The sequence below is a fragment of the Lupinus angustifolius genome, unplaced genomic scaffold, assembly GCF_001865875.1.
Source record: "Lupinus angustifolius cultivar Tanjil unplaced genomic scaffold, LupAngTanjil_v1.0 Scaffold_150_70, whole genome shotgun sequence".
In the NCBI taxonomy this organism is placed as follows: Eukaryota; Viridiplantae; Streptophyta; class Magnoliopsida; order Fabales; family Fabaceae; genus Lupinus; species Lupinus angustifolius.
The window spans coordinates 7,645-21,187 of NW_017725952.1; the positions used below are offsets into that span (position 1 = coordinate 7,645).

The window sequence follows — 13,543 nt, forward strand, 5'->3', positions numbered from 1 at the left end:
TATTGATAGTCGATTATGTTACATGTTAAACGATTATTCCTAGTTATAGTAGCGCTACAAGAATCTGATTTTTGATATCGATAATCGATTATTTAAAAGGGTTAATCAATTACTCCTAGTTATAGTAGATACAAGATTCTGATTTTTGATATCGATAATCGATTATGACCATCAGACAGGGGGTTTTAGAATACGGAAAATCGAATATCTCAAGGGATAGTTGATCCTTCCTAGTTACAGTTATTCGAGTAATGTTCATCCATGGATCACCACAACATTACTCCACACATAGACATAACTTAAACGTTATGACTTAAGAGATCATTTGTACTTAATCCTAATAGACAAACAATTGATTAAGTACGAGATTTCTTAATACTCAAGACAGGTCCAAACTTTTGAGGTAATTTAGGAGGTCTGGATGTCATATCCTGACACTACTATGTCACGATGTATTCTCCCTCATCTTAGAGTGTCGCGTGAGTGGTTCCCTTGGTGATAAGTGTGAAACGAGTATGTTGTCCAATTTCGGAAGCTTCGGAAATAAACACAAGAACAAATCAGTAGGTTTGTGAGTTAAAATTCCTGCATGATAACCCTTAGGTAAAGACATTTTTTATCCTATCATGGACTCAATCACTTTTATCCATTCAGTTCAAGATTATATATTCTTGAACCATCTTTTATCATCGAAAGTCTTGTTTAAGAAAACAATCCTTTTTAAAATAAGACTTTAATAAAGCTTGTACTTTTAACTTTAACACAAATTAATACTTTCATGAAGACTTTTTAAGTCACATTCACCACTTTAAGGTAAGTTACATAACCAAAGTCAACACTTTAAATCAAGATCTCTTAAGTTAAACGTACCACTTTAAAGTAAGCTAACTCAAGTGGATTCAATACTTTTGAACAATAAAACTCCATGGTCATTTCAACACATTTCATTCTAAAGCAACCATAAGGATTGATAGTTTTGATCTCATTCATAAAAACAATATTTTAAAATCAAGATATTTTATGTTAAACTTACCACTTTAAAGTAAGCTAACTAAATTAGATTCAACAAAAATCTATGGTCATTTCAGCATAATGAAGGATTGATAGTATTAATCACATAATCAAGAATAAAATATCAAAAGTTAACATTTTAAATAAAGATCTCTTAAGTGAAACTTACCACTTTAAAGTAAGCTAACTGAAGTTGATTCAAAAAAAATTATGTGGTCATCTCAACACATTTCATTCTAAAGCAACCACAAGGGTTGATAGTGTTGATCACATAATCAAGAACAACAACATATCAAAAGTTAACATTTTAAATCAAGATCTCTTATGTTAAACTTACCACTTCAAAGTAAGATAACTTAAGTTGATTCAATAAAAATCTATGGTCATCTCAACACATTTCATTCTAGAGCAACCACAAGGATTGATAGTGTTGATCACATAGTCAAGAACAACATATCAAAAGTTAACATTTTAAATTAAGATCTCTTATGTTAAACTTACCACTTTAAATTAAGTTAACTTAAGTTGGTTTCATAAAACTCTATGTTCATCTCAACACATTTCATTCTAAAGCAACCACAAGGGTTGATAGTATTGATCACATAATCGAGAACAACAAACTAAAAGATGATAACTATCTAATGGTGTATGTGTGAGAGATTGAGAAAACAATAAGATAAATACCTTGAAATCTCTTGGAAGTGCTTAGGGGTTGCTTTTATAGAGGGGGAAATCAGATTTGGGGGGAGATCAAATGGTTGCCCAAAATCATGATGGTGTAAGGAGTTGATGAGTAATTTAGGGAATTATGTAAGTGATTGTACTTTTACTTATTCAACAAGGAAGTTTGACTCATGAATGAGTGATGTGACTAATACGATGAAATATCATGATTAAAACCATGTCCAAGTATTTTTGGTTAAAACTCGACCGGAGATTAAAAATCTCCCGATTTAGGGTTATGTTTAGAATGTCGAAACTTGGATTTCGGAGTGAAAAATATCTAGAGATGAGTTATGGACAAAGTTGGTGTCTATTTTGACTCAAATAATATTTCGAAGCCAATGGCGCAATCTGAATTCGATTCCGAGTTACGGAACTCAAAAATCACATTTGGACCGAATTTAGGGTGAATTTGGGCCCGAAAGAGTCCCGGAGACTTTCCGTCTCAGAAAATTATTACAATTTACCATAAATTAAGAAATCACAATACAAGACTAAAACTTAACTGAAATTTAACTTAAATCAATGCCGATTAATTTCTAAAATTAATTATTTTTCAATTAAATAATTAATAAAATGCGCACAGAATTATGAATTATGATATTACATATTTCTCTATTGTGTTTTATTGGAGGTCTATGGTATAATATTTTTTATCATTCATGGGTGCCTTAGTGGGAAAGTATAAAAAATTGCAAATGTAAGTCATACTATATGGTCATAACGTATAAGAACCAAAATTATTCATGGGAGCCTTAGTACATACGGAAATTTATAAGAACCAAAATTACTCTTAAGAAAATATGATTTTACTAATTCATAAGATATTTCCTAATATATTATTTTTCTCTAGATCATTTATTTTTTCACCACTTATACGAAATATTAAAATATCAAAGTAAGGATTAACATGAAAAATATCAATTAATGAATATTATACTTATAAGAAATAGATAAATAAGAGTAAAAACTTCTTCAAGACATACATATAAATAGAAACAGGAGGTAGTATTAAAAAATATTATAAGTGTAATTGTATTAAAGAAATACAAGGGGTGATGCTAATCCAAATATAAGAGGAAGATCATAATTTGATTTTTTTGACAAAGTATAAATACAAGCTATTGGATAATTGCACAGATTATCACAAAGTAAAGAAATTAAAACTACTTTTAATTGAAACCAAGATAAAGATGGGCTTGAATCAAATTGGATAGCATTTATCTAAAACAAATTAATTCTTGTAAGAGAGTAGGTTATTAGTACCACAAAGTATCTATCTACCAACTACACTCCTAAAAATAGTAATAAAAAATCAAGACCAATATAGTACTTTAAGAAACACCGAGCATGAAGATGGGTTTAACTTTAACTAGTGTCTTAAATTTGGACCATGAGTATATAATCGTGTTAAATATTTGGTAGATGAATTTTTTTCATCTATCTAATCCAACTACTTCAATAAAATTATCTCTAATAGAAAAAAGTGGTCCTAAAAAAAGGAAATAAATGATACGTACACAACTCACTTTTAGAGATTAATCGTGTGCTAAAATATTAACTCAAATGACGAATAAATGAACAAAGGATGGAAGAAGTGTTCCATGTTATTGATAAATTTATAATAAAAAAAACTAAAAGTGTACTTTTAAGGAACAATATGTCTAGACAATAATGAGACAAAAGTGGGGTCCATGGTGGAGCCTTCATCTTTTCTTGTAAGCTTCATCTACTTGACTTATGAGTTATGGCACTAACAACCCATGTGCCACCCCAATAAAATAATAATAAGCCCTTATAAAACATGGCATTATGCACTTAGAGATTGTTAATCAAGATATCTAAATGGGTACCTATTCATCATATTTGGTGTCATTTATCTTCATCAATGTGTTACTAATTTCACATTTTAGTTCCTTATGCATTGCTTCTGAAGCTGTTTCAGAATTATCTTCATCAAAGGGTCCCTTGTATGGTTTCTCTTACAAAATGAAGATGGTGATAGTTCCTAACAGATTTGACATGATTCCACCTCCACCCGCTCCTATTTCCAACACTCCCCAATTTGGCCAGCCTAATCCATCACTTCCATAGCCATGATCTATATTCTATTACATCTCCTGGTATTTTAAATAAAATAATGTTTATTTTTTTGGAATCTACTTTGGGTTTATAGTTAGATTATTTAAATTTTATAAGTTTTTCTCTCTCACTTTATAATTGAATAATAAATGTTGTGTTTGGTTGTGTGTGTAATTAATGAATTATCTGATTTTCGTTTGTAATGTGAAAATTACATATATTAATAAAACGAAGAGGATCTTTAAGTTATGGCTAAAAATGTTAGGCAATATATCCTTCACTCTCATTAAATAACACGACTTAAACCCGAAATCGTATTTTTTTTCATCCTATCTAAAACACTAAATATTGTTGTTATTTTTACTTCTCACATGCTAATACTATTTTATTAATCCTATAATTATATTTAAATTTTTTTACTTATCTCACTCACATTCCAATTTTAAATCTACATATTTATACGAATGCAATAATCAACCACAAGAATTATGAATTGAACAAACAATTCATAACAGATTATATCAACATGTTTTGGATTCAAATTTGGGTTTGTTTTATATTATTTTAATTATATAGTTTTTAACTCTCGTTTTATAATTGTATAATAAATAGTGTTTATTTAGTCCGCCTGTAAGCAGTGGCGGGTGTAAGACCTAGATCTACGGGGTAAAATACAATAAAAATTAAAATAATATTTTTAAACCATTGAATATCAGCCCGTTGTGAATATTGTTAAACGCTACTTGTTCAATATAACTGTACTAGATAATCATTTGTTCACGCATCAAACATTGATTATACAATCTATTTTTTATAATCTTCATAGTTGAATAGGCTCTTTTTATAGTTGCAGTGGTAATATGTCAAATTATTATTAGCTTTAAAAGAAGATAAAACTAATAACTAAAAATATGTTTTTCTATTTTCAACCAACTTATATCAAAGATTATTGAGTCATTTTAAAGAAGCAAATTCAATACTATTATGTATATTAATGATATAAGTCTCAAGTTAATTACCAAATATTACCAAATAAGTTGAACAAAAATCACTTGAATAAAACTTTTCAAATTCAATCAGTTTTTTCATATCAAAACTAGAGAATAAATTGGTTGGACTCAAACAATACATACAAAAAGACAACTAAATATTTATCTTGGATAAACGATCATGAACTTCCTTAAATTATATATCCATCATAGTATAAAATAATTCAACAAGACTGATTTATTTTTCGGTAAGGCATGTAAATTTCGGCTTGTAAAACTATAGATATACATAATTTTTGAAAAAAATTCAGTGAATTTGCATATCCTAAGGTGCATGAGGGACCGTCCATGGATGCAAGCATACATATAAACTGGTGACTCAGAATTACTATTGGCAATTTGGGCCATGCCCATGGGGCTTGTCTGCCCGTCTACCCGCACATTTTGGGCCGCGAAACATAAAAAATGTATCAATCCGTCCTAAAATGTCTGTCCAATATGCCATTTTCGCCCACGGGAATTTCGAGCGGGCGGGCAGGGCGACCACGGGCATTAGTGAATATTACAATAAGAAGTTTGATTGGTCAACTATGGCAAGAGTAATTCATATTCTAACCACTCGAGTACCTTGTATCAATTTTCCAAAATATAATGTCTTACCAATTAACTACATGTTCGGTTTATGAAAAAACAAGTGTTATTTTTTTGTTTTGAATTTCATTGTGACATTGTGCATCCATATAATCTCAAGTTTGATAACATGAATATTACAATATTTCAATAGTAAAATAAAATATAAGAAATAATATATAATATCTTACAATATTTCATGTAGAATATCATTTTTAGTTTTTTATTTTAATTAGGGCAGCCAACAAGCCCGCTCTGCCCATAATTAGGACGGGCATGATATTTCATGCCCTATGCTCATCCCATCCTAATTTTGGTGAGTATTATTTGTGTTGGGTGTGTAATTAAAGAATGAGAATAAAATATCTCATAGTATAATGAGATGAGTTATATCCTTCCACTACTAAAATTATAACATATATCATACTTAATCATTTTCTATAAAAAATAATTCAAAAACTAAACAAAATAGTATATGTGTCATATTTTTAGAGGAATGCATATCCTGTGTGCTGATCATAAATTCCTAAAATACTAACACGTCTCATTAAAATCCATGGCTAAAAAGTTATAAGGGACATTTTCTCCCGTCAATATACGCACTACCATCGGTTTTGTTTATGCAGGATAAATTGGATATTCGTGAGGAATTGAACCGATTTGAATTGTTAAGAACTTCATTCAAAACCAAAATCAACCCGAAAATATAACTGGTTCAAATTTAAGTCAATTTTCCATCGAGTTAACATTTTTTCGGCTCATTTCTTGCCCAATAACTGCTTCATGTATCTATATACAGTCAATAAGCATATTTATAATACATGTTCTTATATACCCGGCTGCAAGTGAAAACACTGCAGATAGGAAGAGAAAGCACTTCAGTTTCGGAAGAGAAAGCAAGCTAACAATCAACTAATATTTAACTACCAAATTAGAATAAAATCACCATAATACTAGTTCAACAAAGATTGTGGGAAACAATCACCTGTATTTCTTATTATCAACCAGTTGAAAAATGAGTTGTCAGAAATTACAGATACAAAAGTGACATGTAAAAACATAAACATGTCAAATTTTACACTTCAAAGCAAACAGGCTTATTATATAACATCTCAAGATAATCAATTCAATTATCTTTTATCTGACCACAATCTTCAATTACAACAGGTTCTGATGTACTCCCACCATTTGAACCCACCTTCTCCATCTCCTGCACTACACTGTATCCATCAACAATTTTGCCAAACACAACATGTTTCCCATCAAGCCATGATGTCTTACTAGTGCATATAAAGAACTGTGAACCATTAGTGTTAGGTCCAGCATTAGCCATGGATAGAATACCAGGCCCTGTATGCTTTAGTTTGAAATTCTCATCAACAAATTTCGCACCATAAATTGACTCCCCTCCAGTTCCATTACCTCTGGTAAAATCTCCTCCTTGGCACATGAACTCTGGAATAATACGGTGGAATGTGGATCCTTTGTAGTGCAATGGTTTCCCTGCTCTACCGATCCCCTTTTCGCCCGTGCATAGGGCCCTGAAATTTTCAGCTGTTTTTGGAGTAACATCGGCAAAGAGTTCCATAACTACTCTACCAGCTTTCAACTTTCCAATTAGAATATCAAAGAAAACTTTTGGATTTGACATCTTTGATCACTAAGTCTCAAAATAACCAAGCTCCCTACACAAATATCATCACAAAATTCATTAGAATAGATTTTAATATAAATAAAGACTCAAGATATAGTTTTAGACGAATAAACACTGATTGATGAATATGGCCAATGCAGGAAGCATGGATATAACAAATTTTAAAGCAACAAAAATATCATAAGGAGCCGCACAGTGCACGAGGCTCCCGTAAACAATATTACCCTCACAAGCAAAGAGCATGTTTCAAGGATTTGAACTCATGCCTCCCAGACACAAATCAAGCAACTTACAATTGCACTGAGGCTCATCCTCTCACAACACAGCTACAATACATTATACAAAATTAATGTAAAGTTATCATAAAAAGCCAATCTTAAAGTTAAAGAAATGATTAACGTTTAAAAAAACTAACCTAAGTTATTATGAACATCAACAACTTGCGAAATTCTATCCAATTACGATGACATTTTAGTCTAAATGTTGACAAAAAAATAGATTTTAAATGTTGTTGAAAAGAATTGAAAAATTACACTATTAACAGTCACACAAGGTATTACAGGCTTACAACAAACATTACATTTTTGCTTATTTCTGAAACACTCACAATTATTGCTTCAATAAAAAATAGGTTTTTACCATGAAATAGAAAATGCTTCAAATTCAAAAAGCAAGCGATGGAGTTCTAAAAAATTGTGACCAACACAAAAGTAGAAATTAGCAACATTTACAATATTCGCCACAATGAATAGTGTGTTCCAATATAATCATTGGAATACACCAAAGTTATACATCATAGCAACATTAGATATAGCTTAGGTTTATATGTTATGTGCTGATGTAGAATCTAATCAGCACATGACCGTCCATAAGCACACAACAAAATTAATTTTTAAAAAAAAAAGTTAATTAAAAAAATAAATCACAGAACAATTAAAAATTAGTAGTAACAACTTGTGGATTAATTAGAGAATGTTCATCATTTCTACATAAAACCTCAAGAAAATAACAACTAGAGGATATGAAGTGAAGATTATGATGAATTGTGATGTTGCACACGCTTTGAACTAACAGGCTATTAATTAAAGAGAGCCCGCAAGTCTTCGAAATGTGCTGAATGAAGAATCAAAGTATAACAACAACAACATATAAACAAATCAAAACAAATTAGGAGAGTCAGATTACCTTGAAAGATTGAAAGATGAAATATTGAATAAATGAACGAACGAAAGAGGCGCATATAATATAGAGGGAGGTAGCTAGGGTTTAGGGTTTTACATCTTTCTGGGTTGGGCTTCCTACTCCATGGGCTACATAAGGATTGGCTCATTTAGCTATTATTACAAACCGCATATCAGTAATTATAAAAATAATATGAAATGAGATCATCTCTCGAATTTACAATATTAGAATATTGGTGAACATTTTTTGTATCAAAAGAGTGTGTCATTCTATATAAGGATGGGTTAGTATTGGACTCCATATAATATGTGGTTTCTATATACTTAGTTACTTCCTAATATTTGAAGGGGTTGGTTGTATTTGGCATCTTACGTGGGTGAATATCTTTTTTATCTTAAAAGATATATTATTTCATGTGTTACTGCTTATAATTGGTCAAAAAAATACTTATTTATTATATTTTTAATTTAAATATATCTTTCAACCAATCATAAACAATAACAAAATAACATATAGAATGTCATACCTTTATATGACAGCAAATATGTTCCCAAAATATATACTAATTAGTTTAATATTTATTAATTACTATGCATGTCTCGGTACATATCGACATACGTTCTTATTCTTATTCTTTTTAATGTAAAGTATATCTTTTTAATATAAATATAAGAAATATAAGATGGAAAATCAACAGAGACCGAAGATTTATGAAAATTAATAAAATTGAACATGTGGTATTTTTTTGGTTCCCTACATGTATTCTCGTACTGGAGACAATCCTGTCTGAGTCGGAAATATCCATAAGTATGTAAGGCTAACTCTTTCAGCGAACATTTTACCATCCATTAAACTCGAACCTGAGACATTGTTTAAGGAGAATCAAACATGTACTACTTGAGCCAATATCAGTTGGTAAACATATATTTGATAATATACCTAAAACTTATGTAATATCCACTTCTTGTGCCTCTAATAATAAATTAGGGTATTGTTGGATACATTTTCGTTTGTTGTTATAATTATCAAAGATGTTCCTCTTGGATTGAGGAAGAGAGAAGAAAGAGAATGTGTGAAAGAATTGATGAGTTGATGGAAAAGAATGAAAGAATTAATAAATTGATAGAAATGAATGAAAGAATGTGTGGAAGTTTGTTATTAATTGAGAGATTACAAAATGATAAATTGGAATATGAAAACTATGTTATAGGGTTAACAATTATTTTAAATTTATATATATATATATATATATATAGATAGATATAGAGTAGTATGTTGAAACATAGTGATATATTTAGAACATAGAGACAGGGTATGCAATATATGTTAAGAATTAAAATAATAAATGCATTTCAACATTTTGAAATCGTTGAATGTTCAATTTATTGTCAATGTTGTTGAATATTTTTCGCTAAATATAAGTCACTAGACATTCATTCTTCATTCATTTATCTCTCATTCGATTACACAACCTATTTTATTTATCATTTTCATAGTTGAGAAAACTATTTATACATAGTTAAAACAAAGTAGTTGATGCCATAATGTTATACTATAAATCTTATTCATTAACAAAACATTGATTTTTAAATTTTCCTAACTCTTCTGCCTTCATTTTTTTAACTTCCCTCGTCTTCTAGAATTTAGACTAACCTCCATTTGATCATTATTATCACTTCTAATACTCTCTTACACAAATATTAAAAATATATATTTTAAGTTAGATGTATAAACCTCAAAACAAATTGATTAACTTTTGTATTATTAAGAGTAGGATATAGAGATGAATATAATAGTTAATTATTACATTTTCATTCCCAAAACAAAACATGAATAGTAACTAAAAACACATTGGTTTAGTGGTGCAAGACTTTATTAGACCCGTATGATGATTAAAATGTCAATAATTTAATTCCTATGAGTAACATTTGTTGAGATAAGTAGTTATGCATCCGGAAAGAGATTAATTCATTATCCAAAAAGTGAGGGATATCCTTGATAGTACTAAAAAATAGTGTTGTTAAAACCATATCGGTTATCAAACCGGTCAGAGTATTAGTATAGTGGTACACTGGTTCAATCAGTGGTTCAGTAATTAAACATCATGTCGGTTAAACCGAACGTACCTACTTATATTTATATATATAAACCTATAACAAAAAAAATTCAAATAGGTAGATACTCAAATTTATAATTCATATTCATAATCTACTCAAAATTCACAAAAACAAATAACTTTAAGTCTTTAACAAATTCAAAGGCTCAATTACAAAACATATAACAATCCAAAAGTATCATTTAACAACCACAAAATATAGATAAATGACACAAGTTCATAACTCACTCTACAAAATAAATAAATTTGGAGTTTTAACATTTAACACCAAGGATTTAAAGTTTTCTCATATTGATATTATATTTTTGCACCAAATCCAATCTTCAGATAGTACTCAAAGATTACACAAATGTCACTGAGATTACACACGAATGTTAGGAACCAAAAGGTGTAATTTAAGTATGCCTTGGAATCATGTGCATTGAAGTGTTGAAGAAGGGTTGGAAAGATGGGTCACCTTGTAATGAGTTTTAAGTTTTCAAGTTTTTTTTTCAAAAACATATGCGTATAAACCGACCAGTTTAGTCAAATATCGGCTGGGTCACTAGTTTTGACCGACTTTAATACTTGATCGGTTCAACATTTGTACCATACCGGTTAGGGGACCGATTCACTAGTTTTTCAGTTGAACCGACCGGTACGTATGGTTTTTACATCATTGCTAAAAAACATGATTAGTAACAACTTAGAAAGTGAAGGTAGTGTTGTTAAAACCGTACTAGTTATCAAACCGGTTAGGATACTGGTATAGTGATACAGCTGTTCAACCGATGGTTCAGTAATTAAACCGCATGCCGGTTAAACTGGACGTACCTACTTATATTTATATATATAAACCTATAACAAAAAAGTTCAAATAGGTAAATACTCAAATTTATAATTCATATGCATAATCTACTCAAAATTCACAAAAACAAACAACTTTAAGTCTTTAACAAATTCAAAGACTAAATTACAAAACATATAACAATCCAAAAGTATCATTTAACAACCACAAAATATAAATAAATGACACAAGTTCATAATTCACTCTACAAAACAAATAAATTTGGATTTTTAACATTTAACACCAAGGAGTTAAAGTTGTCTCATATCGATATTATATTTTTGCACCAAATCCTATCTTCAGACAGTACTCCAAGATTACACAAATATCACTAATATTACACACGAATGTTAGGAACCAAAATGTGTAATCAAAGTATGCCTTGGAAGCATGTGCCTTGAAGTGTTGAAAAGGGTTGGAAAGATGAGTCACCTTGTAATGGGTTTTAAGTTTTTTTTCCAAAATAAAAAAATATATGTATAAGCCGGCCGGTTTAGTGAAATACCGGCCGGTTCACCAAGTTTGACCGGTTTTGATACTTGGTCGATCCAACATCTGTACCGTACCGGTTAGGAGACCGGTTCACCGGTTTTCCGGTTGAACCGGCCAGTACGGTACGGTCTTTACATCATTGAGTGAAGGTAAGACAAGAGCATATTTGTGGAAAATTTATGTGGATAGTGTAGTTTGACTACACTATCACACGAATTTTTAGGGAAGTCATGGATGGGATCCACGATTTTGGGGAAAGTCGTGGATCCCTGACATATTTTCTCTCCATGGAAGTCGTGTACCCTAAACACGACTTCCATTGTAAATTAATAGTAAAAGAACTATGTAGCCTAGTGGTTTTTGTTTTTTATGGGAACCTAGATGTCAATGGTTCAACACCCACCTATAGTTTTTTTTTATAATTTTTTTATAACTTTGACATATATTATTTATACAAGGACTATGATACATATGATTAAATTGCATTATATTCATTACTGAATTTTATACATTTTTATTTTATATTGTTTTAAACAATTAGGTAATGTGTAACGCCCCGAAAAATACTTCTCAAAAACATTACGGAAAAATGGGTAATTTTTTTTTTTTGAAATGATGATGTATAAAATTGCCTCCTTTTCAAAACCTTCATTTTCTGGGACATCACTTCAAGTAACTCGAATGCAGAAAATCAACTTATCATTATCGAACGATAACTTAACTTGATTCACAATTTCCTGAATAGCACAATGCATATAATCAATTAAGTCACAATTAATTCATACAAATTAGGTCAACAAAGGCGGAAACTACATCGCCACTAAACATGTACAAAATCCACATAAACACAGCCCCCATCAAAACAAAAAGGGAACATCGACTGACCCACAAGCCGACTCAGAAGATTCCAGGAATGCTGGACCCCTCACTCGGATCCTCTTCCTCCTCTGAGTCAGACACGAGGTCAATCACCTCCACCGAACTCTCGACATTCACGAGTTCAATGACCTCGTCTTCCTCCTCCTATATCTCCACCTCGTTATGCCATATCCCAGCAGCATAATTTGGAGGTGAGGACATTCTCAAAACCGAAGTCTTCTTGCAGGGACCTCCTCCAAGAACCCGGCTCCTCTGAGCTCTACTGGATGACGGAGCATCCAAACAATTTGACCACGTCCTCCGACCGTGGAAGGGAACCGCGCCATCCCTCCTGACTGGCGGGTGTCGGAGTCCTACATCTGGAGACATCAGTCCCGTTGGCGGCAATGTCAAGGAAGGGTCAATGTAAGCATTGGGGTGAGGGATCATCATCGATGACCCGTTGCACTCCATGTGCAACGACAGACCACTGGGGCCTGTGTAAGTGTATCGGTGCCCATCATTGACCCATTGTCCCGCTGGGGACATCGTGAAGTGATAGCCGCGAATGTGGGTGTTGTTGTTGGCCATCTACATAGCAAACATATACAAAACAAGAACAATACAACAGAGAGAGTAAGACATCTAATGAACATAAATTCATTGACGGCGTGGACTTACTCAGAATATCACACTCAGACAAAAATATATTTTAACATATAGTTCATCATTTATCATTGACATCATGAAGAAATATAACTTACCATTTATTCTAACATTACCAATATATCAAGGAATTTAATCATCATTCTACTCATAACCATATCGCATGCATAAACGTAGGAATACACAATGCTTGTAACTCACATGTGGGAATTCACTTCCACAATGATAATGTATGCATGATATGTCATGATTATCCACCTTACACCAATATCCATCCAACATCCTAATCGGAAATAATCGAGAGTACAGGTCCC

At 31.3% G+C, this 13,543-nt stretch overlaps 1 protein-coding gene across 1 annotated transcript; it reads right to left on the reverse strand.

Moving 5' to 3' along the window:
• Nucleotides 1-6,408: 6,408 nt before the first annotated feature.
• LOC109340254 (peptidyl-prolyl cis-trans isomerase CYP19-3) lies at nucleotides 6,409-8,357 on the reverse strand. The gene is made up of 2 exons (XM_019577893.1): nucleotides 8,275-8,357; nucleotides 6,409-7,120 (listed from the first exon to the last, which is right to left on the reverse strand). The coding sequence occupies exon 2, from the start codon at nucleotides 7,084-7,086 to the stop codon at nucleotides 6,562-6,564; it is 525 nt and encodes a 174-aa protein (XP_019433438.1). The 5' UTR covers nucleotides 7,087-7,120; nucleotides 8,275-8,357; the 3' UTR covers nucleotides 6,409-6,561.
• Nucleotides 8,358-13,543: the final 5,186 nt, after the last annotated feature.